General features: G+C 42.5%; 1 protein-coding gene across 1 annotated transcript in view; it reads left to right on the top strand.

Moving 5' to 3' along the window:
• Positions 1-24,261, top strand: part of HSPH1 (heat shock protein family H (Hsp110) member 1) — a 161,714-nt gene that overhangs the window by 122,656 nt on the left and 14,797 nt on the right. The window contains exons 11-14 of the mRNA XM_033950106.1: positions 2,010-2,215; positions 3,029-3,148; positions 11,231-11,368; positions 12,134-12,259. Of these exons, the coding sequence (XP_033805997.1) occupies positions 2,010-2,215; positions 3,029-3,148; positions 11,231-11,368; positions 12,134-12,259 (590 nt within the window). The remainder of the gene's footprint in view (positions 1-2,009; positions 2,216-3,028; positions 3,149-11,230; positions 11,369-12,133; positions 12,260-24,261) is intronic.

The raw sequence follows: 24,261 nt of genomic DNA, 5'->3' as shown, positions 1-24,261 counted from the left end.
AAACAAAATTTGATGCAGATTCTTTGCTCAGTAAAATCTTTCATATCGAAATCTGACAAGTCAACTAAAACACAAGTTTGGGACTGGTCTGAGATGCAACGAAAAAATAGATAAGACAGGATCTTAGGCTAGCTTGTTTAAGTGGCTTAATTCTTGTAAATCTTATTTATTGGTTAATATATGAACATAAATGGAGAATAAAAAAGCCACTAAGCTCAAACATTTGATGTAAAACAAGGGGAGAGAAGGTAAAACATTGTAATTTGATGCCACCCCAAAATTTAAGGTGAAGAGGAAGACCTCAGTATTGAGGAACTGCGTTCAATAAATAAGAGCAGTAAAAACCCCGCGGGCTACAACTCACATGTTAATAACAATGGTGCTCTATAGAGTTTGCCCCATACATCACTGTCTCCTCAATGTGAGAAAAGTGCTCATAAAAGTGAAAATAACAACAAAATCACACCCAAATTGCTTCTAAATATTCAAATTGGTTTTCCAGTTTTTTCTCAATTTTTTTTCAATTTTTCACAAATCTCCCTTCTTTTTTTCTCTCCATACTAGTTGAAAAGAATTTATTCATTGCTTACAAGTCATTTAGCCCTATGAGAGAAAAGTCCAAGTTCACTTATCTGTATCCGAAGGACAAGTTCATATATTTACCAATAAATAAGATATTCTATGAAATAGGTTTGGTAAATCTTGGGTTTAGGCCATTTGGTTAATTCTTGTAAAACATCTCAGAATGAGGCTTAGAAAGCATACTTGATTCTGCAACATCTTTGAATAGACTAGCCACTTTCACATGAAAGCCTGGTGTGTTTTAAATCCAGGCAAAATGTTTGTCATTTCCAATTTCACATTGCTATCATTTAACACCTTTGCACTATCCTCTGTGTAGTAAATGAAGTTCATGCATGACAGCAATGCAGCGCTGTGTGTGGGATATTAGGAGTTTCGCGATCTGGGCATCATGGGTTTCTCCTAACGGTAGGTATAGTTCAGTGGTCTCAAACTCGCGGCCCGGTACTATTTTGAGGCCCTTGGTATGTTTATCATAATCACAAAAGTAAAATAAAACAGCTTCTTGATCATACGTCTCTTTAGCTATAAATTACAAGATTATTATTAAGACTTAGTCAAAAAGAAAGATTTATAAACTATAAAGAGTTTTACCGCATGCAAAATTGTCATTTTTTTAATAAGACATTAACTATTTTTTCTAAGGCCCTCCAAGTACCTACAAATCCAAAATGTGGTCCTGCAAAGGGTTTGAGTTTGAGACAACTGATAGTTGGATGTCTTAACGCAAGGGAGTGAATCTGAACAGTGGCATAGTGAGGGTCAGAGGCACCCAGGGTGGTGGTACCCCTCCTCCGTCCTCGTCTCTGCCGCCTCCTCCGTTCCTTCCCAAATCTCACCTGCTGTGTGCTCCCCCGTACTTATAGTTAAATTGTTGCTTGCGGTGGTCAACAACATGCTCTTCGTGACCCCGTCAGTTCTCCCTGCGTCACTTCCTATGTATGGAAGTGATGTCAGTGGGAGAGCCGATGGGGTTGTGAAGAGTACATTTTTGACCGCCGTGAACAACTTCAACTAGAGGTTTTGGAAAGGAAAGGGGGGGGCGTGCGCGTGGAGGTAAGGAATGAGAAGAGGTGAGAAGTGGAGTTGCTGGCACACCCACCAACATGGCGCCCAGGGCAGACTACCGCCCCCCCCCCCCCCTTTACTACGCCACTGAATCTGTATTTGGTATTTGTGGGCTATGTCTAGGGCAGGTCTAATGTAGAGATTGAATAATAGGGGCGATAGTAGAGCCCGCTGTGGAACACTGAATCCTGGCTCTAATATGCCACTGTATGTTACTTGGAGTATTTTCATTTTAGAGATCTGATTACCAAGCTTTCCTAATGCATTGGGTTGTTACAACATATTTTCACAACTAAGGTAGAATAACTGTTAATGATAAATCAATGGAACTCAGTATGATTTTTACAAAAATTTTGTAGGCCAATTTATTGTCCAGAATGTTGCAGCGCCGAAAGATGGAGACATGTCCAAAGTGAAGGTGAAAGTCCGCGTCAACACACATGGCATTTTTAGTGTATCTACAGCATCGATGATAGAGAGAGTGCAAGTGGAAGAGAATGATAATTTGATGGAGATCGAAGCAGATGCCCAGGCTCAGCTTTCACCTGAACATACAGAACGTGATGTACGTGCCCCTATCATGGTTATCTAGTAAAATTTGAGTAACTTGTCAAGGCAATCAGTGTTTAGCATCTTTAGTTGTGAATATTATGATCCTCTATTAGTAAGCAGGGTTCCAAACTCTGGGTAGTGACTCCAAATAGTGCCATGAAACCTGCATTTGCAGGCTCTCCATAAGATGCCACTGGAGGGTCTTGTGCTTTCAGGTGATAAATTAGTTGGTTATCAAAGATTTTTCTGCAGGTAAAGGGCTTTGCCACCCTCAGTGCAGCTAAAAACATCGATTTTAGTAGATGGTGGTATAAGGTCATGTATTTATTAAGGAGAAGTTAAGCATAGATGGTATTTTCAAATTTCTATAGCTTCTCAAGAAATTAGTGAGGAGCAAATAATGTGTACAATTATACCAGAGGTAGTTTAAAAAGCATATGTGCACTATTTACTGTAGACATACCAATTTCTGTACCCATTAGCAATTTGTATTTTCTATTTGCATAAACTACAAGCACAATTCTACAATCTGGAGCTTGGAAAATTCACCAGTATGAGCCTAATCTATAGTGAAAATATTATGTAGAACACTTTATGAGGATGTTGAAGATCTTAACACAATGTAATTTCATAGTGACCCTGGGCAAGTCACTTAATCCCCCCATTGCCCCAGGTACATTAAGTAGTGTGAGCCTGCCAGGACAGATAGGGAAAAATGCTTGAGTACATGAATATAAACCACTTAGGGCAGCTATAAGTGGTATATAAATATTTTTTTAAAAAATTGTACTGCTTAAATACATGTTTGACTGGGTTTTTATTTCAGAAAAATATTCAGCAAGACATCACTGATGCTGGAGCACAGTCCCAGGTAGAAAGTGATGGTCAAGATACTCCATCACTTGAACCCACCAGGGAGGGAAACAAAATGACAGACCCTGAGAAAGTGAGTGACCTTCTTTTAACTCATTTGATTGTATGCTTAGCCTTATTCAACTTCAGAATTTCTCAGTAGACTCTATCCTGACAGGGACCCTTATCTGCTCTTTCTCAGTGGTGGATGGTTTCAATCAATCTCACTCAAGGTCTTCCATTTCAGTCCATCAGCACCAGAAACTTCTAACCACAGATGCCTCTGTGGAGTCTACAAAGATTTATTTCCTTATCAATCTCCTCGAGTTGTGTGCCATAAGGAATGGCCTCAAGACTATCTTTTTCATCAGATACTACTTGTACATATGGACAATCAAGTCACCATGTATTATCTAAACAAGCAAGTGGAACAGCTTCTTCTCTTTGCAAAGAAACAATTTGGATTTGGTCTCTGGCAAAAGCTCAGGGAATATTTCTTCAAGCAGTTTTATCTAACAGGCAAAATTAAAAATGTTCTTGTAGACAAATTGAGCAGACTTCAGCCTCACATGTGGACACTCAGCAAGTCTGGCTTGCACCTAATCTTCTTTTGGTGGGGACCACTAGAAATAGATCTGTTCGCTTCTCCCCTGGACAACAAGCTTCTGCAGTTTTGTTCGACTCTACCCCCAACCACATGGCTTTAGATGTCTTCCTGCTTCACTGGGGGAACAATTACCTTTATTCATTTCCTTCCATTCCTCTCCATTTCCTCTTTATTCCATTTCCTTCCATTCCTCTCATCCATGACTCTAATCAAACTTTGCCAAAATGTAGGCACCTTGATCCTCATAGCACCATTTTGGCCCCACCAAGTTTTGTTTCTGATACCAGTAGAACTATCTAAGAAACCGTTGGAATCGTATCCCTTTGCAACCCTTTTAACACAGAACGAAAGGTCTCTTCATCTGAAATCCCACTCTCTAGCTCTTAACAGTATGGTTTCTCTCCTTGACAATGTAGGCTTTCAGCTTTCATTTGTAGTATCAAATTATCCAAGCTTTTTGGAATCTATCCACTCAAGTGTTAATGCTTTAAGTGGACACACATCTCTACCTGGTGTACATTTTGTTCTCTGGAGTGTATTACTTGTTCACGTCTATCCATTTTGGACTACCTGCTGCATCTTTCCAGCTCTGGTTTGAAAACAAATAGTCAAATCATTTAAGTGCTATTGGTACTTTCCATGTGCAGTTAGATAGAAAACCTTTATCTGTTTATCCCTTAATGGTATGTTTCATGAAAAGACTCATTTCATATGACACATCCTATCGAGCCACCTCCAGTTGTTTGGGATTCAAATATAGTTGTTTTTGTTCTCATAAAGACTCCTTTCGTACCACTTCAGTCTTGCTCCTCAAAACTTCTTTCTTAGAATGTCACTTTCCTGATGGCTGTCACATCTGCTCAGTGAGTTGTTTCAAGCCTTTGTTTCTGGTCTATCTTACACAAGATTCTACCATGACAGAGCAGTCCTTAGGACACATCCGAAATTCCTTCTTAATGTTTTCTTGGAATTCCACCTAAATCCATAGCCCTACAAGTTTTCTTTCCAAAACATATTCTGGAGAAGCAACACTCCTTACCTTGGAGCATGTTTTGGCGTACTACCCGGACCATACAATACTTTATAGGAAATATCTCAGATATTTGATGAGAGAGAGAAAATGGGAGCCCGATGCTGGACAGACTTGTATGGTCTGTTCCACAAGTGGCAAGAGAAAAAGAAAATCCAGCATGGGGAGCAGAGCCTGATGCAGACAGACTTGTATGGTCTGTGTCCCGCATGTGGTGAGACCAAGAGTGGCCAAATCTAGCGTGGGGGAGCAGAGCCCAATGCCAGACAAACTTGTACGATCTGTGTCCCGCATGTGGTAAGAGGTGAAAGTTTGACAATTCATTTGTTGATTTAATTTTAATGTCGCATTCTGCAAGTGGGGGAACTGTGCAGCTTCGTATGGGAGGGGAAAGCATCTTGACTGGTTAAGTTGAATACTGTCAGCAGTATGTCACATCATCCTCCTCATGTTTGGCATGGTGGCGGCTTCACAACCAGCATTTGAACAAGGGTAACCTGAGCCTACATGGAGTTGTGGGCAAGGTTCTGGTTGCTTTGATAGGCAGACTGGATGGACCATGAGGGGTTTTTTTTCTGCCATCATTTACTATGTATTTATTGTATTTGTGGCTTTCAATTCTAACAGACTTGGAGGAGTTGCTGTTACAAAGCAAATCATTTCAACTTGGTTGGCAGACTGTATTTCCTTCATGTATGCTCAGGCTGAGTTGATATACTTCAAGGCTGAGTTGATATGCTTCAAGGCCATGTGACAGCCCACAGTTTGTAGGCTATGGCTGCCTCAGTAGCTCACTTCCAGTCTGCTTCTTTTGAAGAAACTTGCAAAGTGGCCACATGTTCCTTAATGCATATACTTACCTCTCATTACAGTTTGGAACAAAATTTCAAAAGAGAGACTGAACAAGCAGTTCTGTAAAATCTCTTCACTTCTGAGAACCAGTTTTCCCTCTGTTTTGGGTTTTGCCAGGCTCATGTATGTTTAACATTTAAGCTTTCCTAGAATCATGATCCTGACAGCTAGGAGTCTCACATGCAAGAATACATGCTTGTCCTTGGAGAAAACAGATATTTAATTGTAGCAGGTGTTCTCGGAGGACAGCAGATACATTCTTACAACCCACCCACCTCCCCTGTTGGCTTTTTTAAAAAACTGTATTGACAGTCCTGTGTGTCGAAGTAGGCACCTGCATGCATGTGATGGGGGCACTGCCTCAAGTTTAAATTGACAGTACACTTGACTGGTTGGGGTTGCTATTCTAGTAAGTAGGAAATGTTCAGCTGATTTTCAATTAGTTGCTTTGGATCCTTTAGGAAGGTGGGTACATGCTAAAATGGTTAAGGGAAATACTACCCTGGACTTATTCAATGTATATGCTCCGAATTCGAATCAAATGGAGTTTTTAAAAAATATTCAGCAGTTGTTACTACCACTGGCTGCTTCTAATTTAGTAGTGGCCTGGAGATTTCAATGCTGTAATGGATCCAATTATTGATAAAAGACCAAGTAAAATTATAAAATCATTAGGACTAGATAACTTAGTACAATCTTGTGATTTAGTTGATATATGGCGTATTCTTCATTTTAATGATCGGGAATTTTCATTTTGTTCACAGGTCCATAAGTCTTTTTCAAGAATTGATTATATTTTTGTTTCTAATAGCATAGTTCAGCGTGTGAAAAAAGCAATTATAGATTCTATAGTTTTATCTGATCATGGTGGTGTGTGGATTGAGATGCAAACTGATGAACAAGTTAGTCCTAAACCAGTGTGGAGATTTGATAATGCTTTGCTTGCTGATTTAAACTTTCTTGAGGATTTTAAGTTGAAAATGAGGGAATTTTTCCAGATTAATATTTCTGAAGATATAAGTATTAAAACATTATGGGATGCGTTTAAAGTAACTATGAGAGGAAATATTATTTCTTATTCGGCACATATTAAAAAACAATTCTTAGATTTAGAAAAAGAAATTAAAATGTTGGAAAATAAATTAATTAATAGATGGGAACAATATACGATCATATAAGCCAAGTGGTTAAATCTACTTTTTTCAGACTGCGCCAAATTCGTTCCGTCGCCAAATTTTTATGTGCAAAATCCCTGAATATTCTAATACATTCTCTCCAAAATTGATTATTGTAATGCCTTATTTAAAGACTTGCCGCAAAAAGAAATCGGACGTCTTCAAATTATTCAGAATGCCTCTATCAAAATAATTCACAAAGCTAAAAAATTCGACCATGTTTCACCCTTACTCAAGGAGGCACACTGGTTACCCGTTGCACATCGCATTTTTTTAAAAATATGTTTACTCACTTTTAAATCATTAATATTTCATACCCCCGCCTTTATTTTTAGAGTTTTAATTCCTTATACTACTTCCAGAACACTGAGATCTCAGGATCAACATTTATTGGCCATTCCCTCACTGAGAGTCATTAATACGAGGTGTCATACTATTTTTTCAGTGACTACTCCTCAGTCTTGGAATGATCTCCCACTCTATATAAAGAGAAGAAAAGAATTTAGACAAATTTAAGACTAAGCTTAAAAGTTTCCTTTTTAATGATGCTTTTAGTGAATCCTTCAATCCATCTTTATCTTATATTTCTTTTTTTTCATGTTTGTCTTCCCTCCCAATGTTTTTACCTTTATATATTAAATTTAATACAGATTGTAACCTTTAAATAATCTTCCTGTTGTTTCTATATTGTATTTATGAATTTTTTTATTTTTATTTTTTTGTTTTTGAAACACTGTATGTCTATGTAATAATTTACCTATGTTTTTAGATATTTGTAAATATTTTGTATATCGCCTAAAATGTAGATTAGGCGATTAATCAAACTATATAATAAACTTGGAATACTTTACAAAAATTATTAAAAGCAAAAACCAAATATAATGAGATCTTCTCAATTTGTAAGGAAAGATTTGTTTTCTCAGCAAGCTCAGTATTATGGTAATTCAAATAAGGCAGGAAGATTATTAGCAAATTTTCTTAAAGCAAAAAAGAGGAAAACTAAAATTATTACAATTAAAGATATACAAGGAGATACACACACCACAATTGAACATATCTTGAAGCAATTTCTTACTTTTTATAAGGATTTGTATTCTTCCGAATCTTATGAAAATAAAGAACAAGATGGATTAGAATTTTTAAATTTACTTGTTGGGCCGAAAGTTCCTGATCATATAAAAAGGAGTTTAGAAGATCCTATATCTTTAAAAGAATTAGAAATAGCATTGAGGTCTCTTAGAGTTGGATCCGCTCCAGGTGGTGATGGATATACTGTTGAGTTTTATAAAACATTTCAAAGTACTCTTTTGCCATATGTGTTAAATTTATATCAAATTCAACTGAATAATGGTTGTATTAAAGGTACTATGGCTAATTCTTTAATTATTGTTTTGCCAAAGATTCTACTTTGGTTTCAAACTACAGGCCTATCTCGTTAATAAATGTAGATGGAAAACTTATTGCTAAAATATTGGCTTTACGTTTGGCTAAAGCTTTTCCTTTTATTATTGATATTATTCAAATGATTCAGACGTTGTATAGCTCTCCTGGTGCAAGATTATATATTAACTAGTTTTTCAGCCCGTTACATTAACGGGTGCTAGAATAGATGTATGTGTCTGTCTTTCTTTCTTTCTCTCTCTCTCTCCTCTTAGCCTGTTTCTGTATTTCTGTCTTTCTTTCTTTATTTTTCCTCGGCTGTCCAGGTGCTAGAATATATGTGTGTGTGTCTGTCTTTATTTATTTCTCTTTCTCTCTGCTTAGCCGCTTTCTTTCTTTCTGTCTGTCTCTGTCCCTCTTTGTCTGTTTGTCTTTCTGTGTATCTCCCTGCCCCTGTGTCTTTCTTGGTGTCTTTCTTCTTTTCTTTCTGTCTCCCTTCCTCCCTCTGTCTGTCTGGCCGAAGCAGCATCCCCTCCTCCTCCATTTCCCTCCCCCCACACCAGTTCCCTGTGCACCTGCGTCTTTCTTCTTGTCTTTCTGTCTCCCTTCCTCCCTCTGTCTGTCTGTCCAAAGCAGCATTCCCTCCCCCTCCATCTCCCTCCCCCCACACCAGTTCCCTGTGCACCTGCCCCTGTGTCTTTCTTCTTCTCTTTCTGTCTCCCTTCCTCCCTCTGTCTGTCTGTCCAAAGCAGCATTCCCTGCCCCTTCCATTTCCCTCCCCCCACACCAGTTCCCTGTGCAGTAGCATTAGCGTTTCCTCTACCCCCTTTCCCTTCCCACAGTCGCGACTACAAACGCAGTCCCGAGTCCTTTGCCACCCCCCCCCTTCCCTTCCCGCGGGCCCGACTACACATGGCGATTTAAGCAGCGTGTGCAGCAGTGTTCACACGCTGCTTCGGGTCCTTCTACTGCCCTGATTTACTCTGGCACGTCCGGAGCAAATCAGGGCAGTAGAAGGGCCCGAAGCAGCGTGTGAAGACTGCTGTACACGCTGCTTAAATCGGCAGTCGGGCCCGCGGTAAGGGAAGAGGGGGGGGCGGCAAATGACTCGGGTCCCGGGCAGCGGAAAGTTGCTGGGCTCCTCGGTGGGGGCGCTGAGCGGCCACGATCCCTCTCCTCGTTGTGAAGGGGCGGCGTGGTGCGGTCTGCTCTGAGGGGAGGGGGGAAGTCTGCTCCAGTTTCGCTGCGCCTGTGGTGACGTACGCATGCGCACTCACGCCAGCAATTCCCAACAGAGCGGCGGCGATGGTTGCGTGAGAGAAGCCTGCTGCTCGAAGAGGAGGAGCGGCGGGGTCTGAAGAGGCTGAGCTGCGGCTCCCCGACCTGAGATTTCTGCCGTTGGCTCCTTCGGTCCCGGCTGTCTCTTTCGCCATGTTCCGGTAGGGCCGTATTGTGATGTGGAGAGCAGGGAAGGGCGCACATGCGCACTTGTCTTGTCACATCCTGACAGAAAAGGGATCAGGGAACACGCGAGGCAAGTGCGCTTGCGCGGCTAGCATTTTATTATTTAAGATAATACTATGTCAGATTTAACTTGCTAAGGGGTTTAGACAAGGTTGTCCTTTATCTCCTTTGCTCTTTGATGTTGTTCTTGAATCCTTGTTAATAGCCATCAATCAGGCAAAGGGGATACGAGGCATTCCTTATTCAAATTGGGAATTTAAACTCTCTGCTTATGCGGATGATATTCTGCTTTATTTGAGAGAACCAGAAATTACCATTCCATGTTTACTTGAATTAATAGAGAAGTTTGGAAAATTCTCTGGATATAAGATCAATTGGAGTAAGTCTGAAGTTCTCCCACTTAATGTTCATTGTACCAAAGGATTATTTGATTCATTCTCGTTTATATGGAAAGAAGATGGACTAAAATACTTAGGTATTATTATTAAAAACACAATTGAAGACACAGTGAAGGAGAATGAAAAACTGAGGTCTGCCCTCCTCGGTCAGCAGAAACGCCCGCTCCACCTGGAACAGCATAAGCTGTTGTTGCCGCTTGTCGCGTCAGTGAAGTGGAAGAGGAGGCAGGAAGCACACTCCTCTGCTTACCCCTGCACTTAGGCATGGCAAAAAGGTAAATTCTCTGTGGAAAAATGTAAAAGTTGTCGACAAGAGTAGGAGCCACTTAAAAGCGTGACTCACTCTGGCGCCATCTTGATTCCGTCATCCCACCCTTTTATCATTTTCATCGCCCTTCTCTGTACCACTTTTAATTCCACTATATCTTTTGAGATGCAGTGATCGGAATTGCACACAGATTCAAAGTGCAGCCACACCAAGGAGCAATACAAAGGCATTATAACATTTTCATATTTGTTTTCCATTCCTTTCCTGATTATTTCTAACATTCTATTTGCTTCCCTAGCCACTACTGTCACACACTGAGCAGAGGGTTTCCTCGTATCCTCAAAGATAACGCTTAGATGCTTTTCGTGGGCAGGAACTCCTAATGTGTAGAACCCTGCATTATATAGCTGTAGTTCGGATTCCTCTTTCCACATGCATCAGTTTGCACTTGCTCACATTTAAATGTCATGGCCCAGCCTTGCAAGATTGTCTTGGAGTTTTTCACAGTCCTCTTGGAATTTAACAGTTTTGTGTCATCAGCAATTTTGCTGGTTAATCCCCAGAGCATGAAGTGGAGACAAAAATGAAGAGAGGGGTGAAGCTGAGATATGTATAAAAGAGAGAAGGGGGCACAGGCTGGATGGAGGACGAAGAGGGCAGATAGTTTATGGAAGTGTCATTCTGTTAGCAATGACTTGTAGGATTGATCTGTACTAATTTGGCCTCTAATTTTGCAATTGCTCGCTGCAGTGTTTAAGATGCTGCCTTTTCCTAGATATATCCTTGAGTGACTTGTGGATTATTACTAAAAATGTTTTCATATAGAGGGGTTGTTTAAAAAAAATGATTGGCCCTGGGTGAAATACACTGCATATGCCACTGATTGTGGCACCGTAAAGTAACTTCTTATTGCACTCCTTATGTCTCATTAAAGGGAGATCGAGAAGAAAGGCTACAAATGCACAATTTAATCTATTTTATTTAAATGTCTTCCTTCCTCAGATAAATGAAAAGAAAGGTGATCAACCACCGGAGGCAAAAAAAACTAAGATGAAAGTGAAAAATATTGAACTTCCTGTGGAAGCAAACCTAGTCTGGCAGTTGGGGAAGGACCTTCTCAACATGTATATTGAAAATGAGGTATGCTCATATAAATAGATGTTTGTACAAGGGTAAGGGTTTTTCTATTGGGTCACTTCCCCTGTGTTGGGAGACAATCAAGTTTTAGATTCCAAGATAGATGCTAACTTTGTTTTTCCCTATCCCATTTAAAATTCTGATCTTCTAGTGTTTGATAGCAGTAAATAGTTATTTTTGAAGTACTTGACTTTCCTTACTGGCCTGGCCAAAATGGAATAACTAATGAAGCCTCAGTTGACTTCTAAAAGAAACACATCTATAAATTCATTGGGGTGTGGATTGTGCCAAGGAGTCCCAGTAATCCACTGAAACTAAGGTGCTATTGTTAGTGCAGCTTCTCTATGAAAACATTTGAAGAAAGGCATGTTCTCCTTTTGGGGGATATATACCACTCTATTCACTTATGCTCCAGCTTAGTATATTTAGGATTAGCTTGGTGTATCATGCCTTACTATTCTCGTTCACATGTAAAGAATGACATGGGGATTTATCTCCATCCCTGTCCTTTCCCCATCAGTTCTATCCCTGTCCCTGCCCCATCCCTGCAAGCTCTGTCCACATTTGCACAAACTTCGAACAGATGAGGATAGAGCTTGCAAGGATGGGACAGGAACAGAACAGGAATGGAGATCGATCCCGTGGGACCAGGGACAAATTTGTCCCTGGGTCATTTAAGTTGCAAATGGGTCTCTGGGATGTTTTTTTAGGTGCAGCATGGATTTGCTCCATTGTAAGCAGCTACCTGAACATCTCATTATTTTGTAGGGCAAGATGATCATACAGGACAAACTGGAAAAAGAAAGAAACGATGCCAAGAATGCTGTTGAGGAATATGTATATGAATTTAGAGACAAGCTGTCAGGACCATATGGGAAATTTGTTTGCGAAAAGGTAAGTTATGTTGTTCAGGAAACATTTGATGATAAAACACTGGCCAACTAGTGGTTGTGCAGTGATTAGTATTTTTTTAATCCAGATTTTTATTCTGCACAATCCTGCTGCCTTGGTGGATCACAAAATCCACATACATAATTAAAACACATTACTAACAGCAATATGAGAATTTCCACACAAGGCAATAATTGGAATTACATTACATTACATTAGAGATTTCTATTCCGCCATTACCTTGCGGTTCAAGGCAGATTACAAAAGAGATGAAAAACATTGGGTTACAATGGAAAAACATTTGTCCTTTCTAGAGAGGTAAAGAGTAGGTTCTGTGTGGCGGGAAGAAGGGGGAGGAAGGATGGTAAGTTTGAAGTTAGGGCTGTTTCAGGAATTTCTTGAAGAGTATAGTTTATTTTTTTTCTGAACGTTTTGTAGTCTGGTGTCGTTATCAGTAGATGGGAGATTTGGTTATCTAGTTTAGCTGCTTGAGTGGCCAGGAGGCCATCGTATAGTTTTTTCCGTTTTACTTCTTTGATCGAGGGGTGTGTGAATGGGGTGTGTGTTTTTTTTGTCTGATTGAGGTGGTTTGGATGAGGCGGTTGTTCAGGTAGGTTGGGCTGTCTCCATTTAAAGTTTTAAATAACATACAGAAGAATTTAAATAGTATTCTTTCTTGGATTGGTAGCCAATGTGAGTTGATGTATGCTTCTGTAATATGGTCATGTTTTCTCAATGAATAGATGAGCCTCGGAGCTGTATTTTGGATTATTTGTAGTTGTTTAGTCATTGTAGCAGGGCAGGGGAGGTAGAGGATGTTGCAGTAATCTAATAGATTTAGGATTAGGGATTGTACTATAAACTGGAATTGTGTTTTTTCAAAGAATTTCTTGACTTGTCTTAAGTTTCTCATAATTGCGAAGGATTTCTGTATTGTTTTGTTTATTTGCGGTTGCATGGTGCAGCATTGGTCTATAGTCATTCCTAGTAGTTTTATGGTAGTTTGAAAGGGATAGTTGATTGTGTTAATTTATATATTGGTTATGGTTGGGACTTTGTCATTTTCGAGGAGGATGAATGTAGTTTTGTCTGTGTTGAGTTTCAGTTTGTGATCTTTCATCCAGGTTGCTACTGTTTCTAATGTTCGGTGTAGTGTGTTTGTCATGGCGGTCTTTGGTTGATCAAAAGGTATGAGAATAGTAATATCATCTGCATAACTGTAGGTGGTGATGCCTAGATTATCCAGGTATGTTCTGAGAGATGCAGTATATAGGTTGAAGAGAATAGGGGATGGTAGGGATCCTTGTGGTACGCGGCAAGGGTTGGACCAAGGTTCAGATTTTTCTTTATCTGGATTTTAGGAAGCCTTCAAACCAAGAGTATACTTTATCTGAGATGCCTATTGCATCCAAAATTTGCAGTAGGATGTTATGGTCTACCAGGTCAAATGCTGCGGTAAGGTCTAGTTGTATGAGAAGCATTTTTTTTCCTGTGCTGAGGTGTTGTCTAGCTGTGTCAATGAGGGATTGATCTGAAGTAGCCATTTATCAGCCCTGGGCTGGGTAGTTGACTTTCAGAAAAGTCACCTAGAGCCGAAGCAGATCTTGAAGTATCTATGAGACTGCTTTCAACTCCTAATTCCTTTCACCTTGCATTCTGCATCCCTGACCCTGTATGTCATGTTTGTCATAGAAACATAGAAGATGACGGCAGAAAAGGGCTATAGCCCATCAAATCTGCCCACCCTACTGACCCTTCCTCTTAAGTCTATACCTAGTGACTATTTCTTCAGATTGACCCTCTTAGGGATCCCCTATAGGCATCCCATTTATTCTTAAAGTCCAACACAATGCAGGTCTTGATCAGCCCATTAAGTCTGCTGACCCATCCTCTTAAGTCTATACCTAGTGACCGATGTTTCAGTTCGACCCTCGTAGGGATTCCACATAGGTATCCCATTTATTCTTAAAGTCCAGCACACTGCTCGCCTCGATCACCTGCGCTGGAAGCTCATTCCAATGGTCAACCACTCTTTCTGTGAAGTAATACTTCCTGATGTCGCCATGAAATTTCCCACCCCTGAGTTTGAACGGATGCCCTCTAGTGGCAGAGGGTCCCCTGAGAAAGAAGATATCATCTTCCACCTCGATACGTCCTGTGATGTATTTAAATGTCTCAATCATGTCTCCCCTCTCCCTACATTCTTCTAGAGTGTAGAGCTGTAGTTTGTTTAGTCTCTCCTCGTACGAGAGACCATTGAGCCCCGAGATCCTCCTGGTGGCCATCCGTTGAACCGACTCGATTCTGAGCACATCTTTACGGTAATGTAGCCTCCAGAATTGTACACAGTATTCCAGATGAGGTCTCACCATGGTTCTGTACAATGGCATTATGACTTCAAGCTTCCTGCTGACAAAGCTTCTATTGATACATCCCATCATCTGCCTTGCTTTAGATCAGGGGTGTCCAATGTCGGTCCTCGAGGGCCGCAGTCCAGTCGGATTTTCAGGATTTCCCCAATGAATATACATGAGGTCTATTTGCATGCACTGCTTTCATTGTATGCTAATAGATCTCATGCATATTCATTGGGGAAATCCTGAAAACCCGACTGGATTGCGGCCCTCGAGGACCGACATTGGACACCCCTGCTTTAGATGAAGCCTTCTCCACTTGATTGGCAGTTTTCATGTCTGCACTGATGATTACTCCTAGATCTCGTTCTGCCGAAGTACTAGTTAAAGTTTCTCCATTCAAGGTGTAATTTCTGCATGGATTACCGCTACCGAGGTGCGTAACCTTACATTTCCTAGCGTTGAAGCCCAGCTGCCAGATTGAGGACCATCTTTCCAATGTTAGCAGGTCCTGTGCCATACTATCCTGTAAATTACATTCACTTACTATATTGCATAGTTTAACGTCGTCGGCGAATAATGTTATTTTACCCTGAAGCCCCTGAGTCAGATCCCCTATGAATATGTTGAAAAGGAGTGGGCCCAGGACTGAACCCTGCGGTACTCCGCTGGTCACTTCTGATGTTTTAGAAAGGGTACCGTTAACCACTACCCTTTGAAGTCTTCTACTTAGCCAATCATTGACCCAAGTAGTTAGTGTCTCTCCTAACCCCATCGATTTCATTTTGCTCAACAGCCTGCGGTGTGGGACGCTATCAAATGCTTTACTGAAATCCAGGTACACGATGTCCATAGACTCTCCCAAGTCTAGCTTCCTTGTCACCCAGTCAAAGAAGCTGATGAGATTGGATTGGCAGGACCTACCCTTGGTGAATCCATGTTGATTGGGATCCCGTAGATTCCCCTCATACAGGATCATGTCTAATTTGCGTTTAATTAAAGTTTCCATGAGTTTACACACTATTGATGTGAGACTCACCGCTCTGTAATTCGAAGCCTCAGCCCTGCAACCCTTTTTGTGCAGAGGAATGACGTTGGCTGTTTTCCAGTCCAAGGGTACTCTCCCCGTGCTTAGAGAGAGATTGAAGAGTGCGGCTAGCGGTTTTGCCAGGACATCGCACAACTCTTTGAGCACTCTTGGGTGCAGATTGTCTGGTCCCATGGTTTTATTTACCTTTAGTCTTGACAGTTCGCTGTAAACTTCACCTGGTGTGAACTCAAAATTCTGAAACGGGTCATCCGCGCTTGACTTAGCCTCTAACTGAGGACCGTGTCCTGGTGCCTTGCAAGTGAAGACCAAGCAGAAGTATTCGTTCAGTAGTTCAGCTTTATCTGAATCTGCTTCCACGTAATTCCCATCTGGTTTGCTAAGGCGTACTATCCCGTCTGTGTTCTTTTTCCTATCACTAATATACCTGAAGAAGGATTTGTCCCCCTTCTTAATGTTCTTTGCTAGAGTTTCTTCCACACGAAGTTTGGCCTCCCTAATTGCTGTTTTGACCGCTGTAGATCTGGTCCTATATTCTATGATAGCTTCTCTTGTTTCCGTACGCTTGTAGGAAAGAAATGCTTTTTTCTTCTCCTTAACAAGGTGCGAGATCTCTGCGGTGAGCCATTGGGGTTTATTGTTTCTTAGTCATTTATGTACCGCTTTTACGTATTGGTCAGTTGCTTCGTGTATGGCTGATTTCAGGGTTGACCACATAGTTTCCACATTACCTGTCTCAGCTTGGTCCTGCAGCGTCTGATGGACGAAATCACCCATGCGTGTGAAGTCAGTGCCCCAGAAATTTAGTATCTTTGTTTTTGTACATGACCTGGGGAAGCCTTTCCTAAAGCTGAACCATACCATGTTGTGGTCGCTGGATTCTAGCGTATCACCTACCGAGATCTTTGAGACGCTTTCTCCGTTGGTGAGTACCAGGTCGAGGATTGCCTGGGCCCTAGTGGGCTCCATTACCATTTGTTTGAGACGGGCTCCCTTTATGGAGTTTAGTAGCCTCCTGCTAGTGCTGAAAGTGTGTTCCAGTCTGCATCAGGCATCAGTCCCCAAGTAGTACAGTGTCTCCCCTTGAGTGATATTCTCAATGTCTTCAATTAAGTCTGTGTCCATGTCATCCAGTTGTCTAGGGGGTCTGTATACCACACCAAGATACAGGCACTTTTCTCTGCCTCTTGCCAGGTTTACCCAGAGGGATTCCCCTGTGTATTTGACATCTGTAATCCTGGTAGTTTTAATGTCCTCTTTAATGTATAGTGCTACCCCACCACCTAACCTGCTCTCTCTGTCCCGACGAAGTAAGTTGTAACCTGGTATAGCCATATCCCACCCATGAGAGTCCGTTAGCCAAATTTCAGATATCGCTGCCACGTCTAGGTCAGCATTCCTTATTTCAGTCTCTAATTCTGTCCAAGTTAGACTGTAAACTCTTCTGGGCAGGGACTGTCTATTAAATGTCAGTGTACAGTGCTGCAAACACCAGTGCTATAGAAGTGATTAGTAGTAGCAGCAGCTGATGAAGCCACCTTTTGAACCACTTGTATTTTTCTCCCTCGAGTATCTCTCACTTGGAAGGTAGTCTTCTTAATCTGCACACACCGGGTCAGTGACCTTCAAGTACTCATATCTGACCCACCTTATACAACCTTCTACCATGACAGGGTGGTTCCTGGACGCACCCCAAGTTCCTCCCAAAGGTAGTCTCAGAATTTCACCTCAACCAGTCTATAGTACTCCCTATATTTTTTTTCCAAGTCCGCATCTCACCCAGGTGAGACTGCACCACATGTTGGATTGCAAATGTGCACTGATTTACTACCTGAATCACCTTGCACCTCACATAACTTTACTGAGCTGTTTCTGTCATTTGATCCTAATAGACTGAGCTCCTTTCACCAAGAGAACCATTTCTACATGGCTGGAAGACTATTGCTTTTTGCTATGCTCGGGCTAAGCTACAGCCGGAAGGTTGTGTCACAGAACACAAGGTTAGAACAGCGGACACATCTGTAGCTTGCCTTCGTATCACTCCTGTTGAGGATATCTGTAAAGCAGCCACCTGGACCTCAGTTCATACATTCACTTCCCACTACTATCTAGAGCAGTGGTTCCAATCCTGATCTGGAGGACCACCAGGCCAGTCAGGTTTTCAGGATAGCCCTAATGAATATGCATGGAGCAGATTTGCATGCCTGACACCTCCATTATATGCAGATCTCTCTCATGCATATTCATTAGGGCTATGCTGAAAACCCGACAGGCCTGGTGGTCCTCCAGGACAGGGTTGGGAACCACTGATCTAGAGCATCATTCCAGACAAGATAGTCAGTTTGTGCAGGCAGTTTTACAAAATGTATTCTCTGTTTAATAGCTAATTTCCCTCCTGTCCTTGAAATTACAGCTAGGGAGTCCCATATTTGAGAATATACTGCCTGCTTTTCCTGGGATAAAGCATAAGTTACTTGTAACAGATGTTATCTAGGGACAGCAGGCAGATATTCTCACAACCTTCCCTCTTCCCCTAGTTGGCTTCTTAGCTTTTTATATTTAATTGACGGTCTGGCAAGCTAATGGGCGGGAAGTAACCAGCGCATGTGTGGTATGGGCACTCTTGAGACTTTCAAAAATTTTTAAGTGACAGTACATTTTTGCACTGTCTGTACCAAGTTCCGTGGATGACATCGCCCATAAGTGAGAATATCTGCCTGCTGTCCTTGGATAATACCTGTTAAGGTAAGTAATAGTGCTATTTCTGTTTGATTTGATGGAGTCAAGATGCAAAAACCCAAGCAGTTACTGTTGAACAATATGAAAGAGATATATGTGGCATATCATGACAAATATGCAGCTGAAATCTGATTCTCAAAATTTTGTGAGCTTAGACCAAAGTGGTCTATAACTGTTGGTGCTTTAGGCACTCATTCTATCTGCGTTTGCACTATACATCAGAACATCAAGTTCATGTTGCAAGGTGCAAATATCAGACAACTACAAAGTGCTTATGGAAAAAAAACTTGTTTTCAATTTGAACTCCAAAGGTTGCATGCTACAATAATGCCAAAACTGCCCCTGTGAGGAAGCACTGACAGTTTATTTGGAAGAAAATATTCAAAGATCAGGATGAATTAAATCAAATTCAAGCAGTGGGTCCGTACTTATCGTGAATCAGTGGAAACAAGCAAACTAACGCTGGATGATTTTATCTGCAAAATTTTGAAGCTGAGAAGTCACTACTTCATTTCAAAGCATCAAAGTGAATAATTGAAATCCTTGAGAGCCAATTTAGAAGAAAGTGAATTGATCATTCTGATGGATTTTGATGAAAATTTACTTTTTGTTGTACAAGATATGGCACAAGGCTTTCATTGGGAAAATCACAAGCTATATTCATCTCTTTTGTTGCTTACTACATCGATGAAGCTCATACCATACAAGTCATAAAATGTTTGCGTCATCACAGATGACATGCAGAATGACTCAGTATCCATTCATTTATTTATTTTGTCAACCTGTGCAATCATAAATTCAATATTGAAGCACAATGGAATAGTTTGGTACAAGCCATGGAAAATTATCTTGTGACTGAATTGGTGGAACAACAAAAATTAGCAGCTAGAACTAGCCTTCAACGACCATCGAATTACCAAATATATTGACACCAAAAAACCTATTCAATTTCTGTGACAAGAATATACATGAAATTAAATACATATTTGTTCGTAAAGAAGAAATACATAAAAATAAATTTCAAGAAAATTGGCAAGAAAGCAACACATTAGCTGGAAGGATCATCTTCAATTTGTACCACTCACACTGTATGAGCAAAGTGTCAAATGATACTAATAAGGACACCACAGTGCCACTGTTGAGACTATCACAGCTGCTCCCTGGTTATTATGTTTGCATTTATGATAACAAATGGTGGATTGGCAACATTGTTGAAGTATCGATAGAAAAAATGAGCCTTGATAAAGGTTTATACACCCACGTAGCCCTGCTAATTTATTATGCTGGCCTGAAAGATAATCACAAGAACCTGAAAAAACTAAGGAGGCTAGAAAATTAATATCAAAAAAAGTAAACCTCCCAGACCCCAAGAACTGGAACCAGATAGGGGGGAGAGCCATGTGACTTATCCATCCAATCACATCTTAGTATCTGCAGTTTAAATTTGAGGCGTTCTGTTCAGCGCCATTTCCAGCTCTGTCAATCCAAGCTGTGCCGGATCATTTGGAGGGTCACAGCGCAGTCCAGCTGTTCTTGAAGAAGGGGGTGTGCACCTCCGAAACGGAGTCCCGTTGGACAAATTAAGATCTTGCTGGCTGTTCGTTTCCACTGAGAAGCTAAGTACTTCCTGTTGGCTTTTTCACTCTGCTGGTTTTGGACGTTTGTATTTGACCCCCCTGATAAGGGGCAGAGACTATTGCTGTTTATGGTGGAGTATGTGTGTTTTTTTAAAATTTATTATCTTTTTTCACACCGAGCACTGTTGGGTGCACTTTATTATAAATTATACATAGAGCCACAGCCCGGGGATGTTTCACAGTTAACACCCTGTTGGGTGTAAGCCAAGTGACAGCCTGTACCGCTGGATATCCCAGCGGGTGGCTGTGTGACTGAGGGCTTTCCTGTGTTTATCGCTCTCTCATTAGAGGTAGTTATATATTCGCTACTCCACCAGGTCCGCTCTAGTCTCTCCCCCCTATCTGGTTCCAGTTCTTGGGGTCTGGGAGGTTTACTTTTTTTTGGCCTGAAAGATAAGACATTTGTTGTGTGCCAGAATAAATCTAATTTCTTTGCTCTCTGCTCCATCAGTTAAATCATCTGGACGACTTATCGGTTTTTAGAAACTATTTTGGCAAATGTGGCTCGTAAATTCAATAAAATGCAATGAAGGAATAAAGGCAGTCAGAATTTTGTCTTGGAAGCCATCCCTCATTAGGCTTGGAAACCTAGGTTAAGCTGCCCAATCATTAGCTTGGGAACTAAATAGATACCCCGCCGAAGGCTTTGGAACCTCAATAAAGAAACAAAGACCCACCCTTGGCTGGTATTGCACGGCTGCTATGCACGACCTCTATGGTGATGTTGCTGGTTCAAGATTTTTGAACTGGTAGTGATAATGCCACCATGAACCAATACAATCAAATATTTTCCTTATAAAAATGCAAAATAACAGTCCTATAACAAGTTTAGCTTGGAGCAACTATATTTGGATGTTAATGTATGCCATTACCACAGAAACTTCTATGACCGTTGACCCTTATTGTCAGGCAGTATTTACTTGGCATTGGAAAACCAAATCAACTTTATCAGGGGGTTTGAAACGTTATTTCTAATAGAGTGGGTTCAAAAATGGTTTTAGAAGGCTTTTTTTTTTTTTTTAAATCACAAAATTTAAAGTGAAATTGTAAAGTAACGAGATTAGCTTATAAGAGTTGAAATCGTATAGTTGAGAACAAAGTCATGTCACAAAATAATAGACAAATTTTTATGAGGATAGATTCATTATCCCAGGACAAGCAGGCAGCATATTCTTAACGTATGAGTGACGTCACCGACGGAGCCCCGGTACGGACACTTTTAACTAGAAAGTTCTAGTTGGCCGCACCGCGCATGCGCGGGTGCCTTCCCGCTCGACGGAGGAGAGCGTGGTCCCCAGTTTCTTCGTTTCCGCGGAGCGAAGAAGACGCATGTGCTTTCAACGGCCGTTGAAAAGCTAGTTTCTGCCTTCCCGCTCGCGTAATTTTTCGTTTTTCTTCTAATTTTTCCTTTCAGATTCCCTTTTTTTGACTTACAAAAAAAAAAACAAAAAAAAACTCATCCAGTTTTCTTTATTTTTTCAGGCTGGCCCCAGCGGGGCCTGTTGCCACCATACAGGCCTCCGGATTCGATTTTGTGTAGGCCGTGTTTCCCTTCATGCCCCCTCAACCGGGCTTTAAGAAGTGCCAGCGGTGTGCACGCCCGATCTCTCTCACCGACCCGCACAATTGGTGCCTGCAGTGCCTGGGTCCAGAGCATCGGGCTGACACTTGCACCCGCTGTGCTACGCTTAAAAAGCGCACATTAAAAAACAGGAAGATCCAGCAAAATCTTTTATTCGGTACCGGATCTGCCATGGAACCTGCTGCGATGTCAACGGCACCACAAAAATCGGCACCCAAGACGTCGACACCATCAGACCCTTCTTCGGGGTCGTTGGGCCCAGATAAGCCGGCTAAGAAGCCTTCCACTTCCCTTGAGCGCCCTCCTGCCACGGTTGCGACACCGGCCCTCCCGGCACCGCACCAACCCTGCAAACGCTCCGCTCCGATATCGGTGAGTGCCTCTTCATCGGCCTCCTCATCGCCGGAGCGTAGAGCGGCACCTATGGTACCGAAGAAGAAAAAAGCGGTACCGGTGCCCCCCCCCCCCCTGGATGACCGCATTGCGGCCATACTCCAAAACCAGTTACAGGAGCAGCTCCAGCAACAACTCCAACAACTGTTGCCGGCATTGCTGGCATCGCACCTTCCGGTATGGGACCGGTCCGAGCCTCGCACTGTACCATCGGTGTCGACCCCCTCAAAGTCCATGCCGGTGCTCTTGGCTGAAACACCTACAGTGCATACCTGTACTGCTGCCGACCCTTCCCGGTCCCAGGAATGACATCGGTCTTCCTCTCCCGGTACCGCTTCGGTGCGCTCAGGCAAATCTCTCTCAAAGACCCACCATGCTGAGCCTTCCACACCGATGTCCAAACGTGCACACCCTGACGTTAGAGACCCAGACTTGTGGGAAGACTCCCCGCACGGTACCGAAGAGGACGCTTCGTCAACTGACGAAGAACCCTCCATGACCGATACCGCCTCAAACCAGAACAATCCTTTTTTTCTAAATTCCTTAGGGAGATGGCAGCAGCTCTTTCCATCCCCTTAGAGTCCGACTCTAAAAAGTCTCAGGCTTTCCTCGATGCCCTAGACTTTGAGCAACCTCCCAAGGAATTTCTAAAGTTGCCCGACCATGACATCTTACGGGAAACTTTCTATAAAAACTGGGAGACTCCCCTCACTGTTCCCGGGGCCCCTCGCAAATTGGATAGCTTATACCGGGTTATTCCAATCCCAGGGTTTGACAAACCTCAATTGCCCCACGAATCCCTCCTGGTGTAATCTACTTTGAAAAAATCTCAGGGTTCCAGTGTATATGCCTCCACCCCTCCTGGCAGAGAGGGAAAAACTATGGATAAATTTGGTAAGCGCCTTTTCCAAAATGCCATGCTAGCCAATAGAGCCAACAACTACACCTTCCACTTCTCCTTCTATATGAAGCATCTGGTGCAACAGCTCTCCTCCTTACAGAAGTATCTTCCTGAACGTAAGGTCCCTCTCTTCCAGCAACAAATTTCCAGCCTCCTACAACTCAGGAAATTCATGGTTCGCTCCATCTACGACTCGTTTGAGCTGACCTCCCGCGCATCTGCCATGGCGGTGGCTATGCGCCGTTGGGCATGGCTGAGAGTCTCTGACCTAGACATTAACCACCAGGACCGCCTGGCTAACGCACCTTGTCTGGGTGATGAACTCTTCGGAGAATCCCTGGACTCGACCACCCAGAAGCTCTCAGCACACGAGACCAGGTGGGACACTCTGATCAAACCTAAAAAGAAGACTCCACCTGCTCGCCTCTACAGGCAACAGTCTTCTTACCAACGCAGGTTCTCAGCCAGACCTCTCAACCCGCTTCCACAACAGTCTCGCCGTCCTCGCCACCAGCATCAGCCCCAGGCTCGCCCACAGACTCAACCTGCCAAGCCTCTTCCTTCATCAAAACCGTCTCAACCCTTTTGACTCTTTTCTCCAGAGCATAGCCAGTCTCCCACCTTCATCGCCTCTTCCTCAGCCGATCGGAGGACGCCTTCAACTCTTCCTCAGCCGTTGGGAGGTCATCACATCAGACCAATGGGTCCTCAACATCATTCGCCACGGCTACTCTCTCAACTTCCAGACTCTTCCACCAGACCATCCTCCCGTAGAGTCTGCTTCTCACTCCTCCCAAACCCCCCTCCTCCTGAGGGAGGTCCAATCCCTCCTTCTCCTCAATGCCATCGAAGAGGTACCTTCGGACCAAAGGGGTCAGGGATTCTACTCCCGCTACTTCCTGGTTCCCAAAAAAACAGGAGACCTTCGTCCCATCCTCGATCTCAGGGACCTCAACAAGTGTCTGGTCAAAGAGAAGTTCGGATAGCTCTCCCTGGCCACGCTTTACCCTCTTCTCTCTCACCACGACTGGCTATGCTCCCTAGACCTCAAGGAGGCCTACACTCACATCCCAATCCATCCGACTTCACGTCGCTATCTACGGTTTCAGATACAGCACCAACACTATCAGTACAAAGTGCTACCCTTTGGCCTCGCCTCATCACCCAGAGTGTTCACCAAATGCCTTATTGTGGTGGCGGCCTTCCTCAGGTCTCACGACCTTCAGGTGTTCCCCTACTTGGACGATTGGTTAGTGAAAGCACCTACGTCTCCTCTTGTGCTACAAGCCACTCAGCACACCATCTCCTTCCTCCACCTTCTGGGGTTTGAGATCAACTACCCCAAGTCGCA

The sequence above is a fragment of the Geotrypetes seraphini genome, chromosome 6 (assembly GCF_902459505.1).
Source record: "Geotrypetes seraphini chromosome 6, aGeoSer1.1, whole genome shotgun sequence".
NCBI lineage: Eukaryota > Metazoa > Chordata > Amphibia > Gymnophiona > Dermophiidae > Geotrypetes > Geotrypetes seraphini.
Note: the sequence above shows the minus strand (reverse complement) of the source record. Positions and strands in the feature narration are given on the sequence as shown.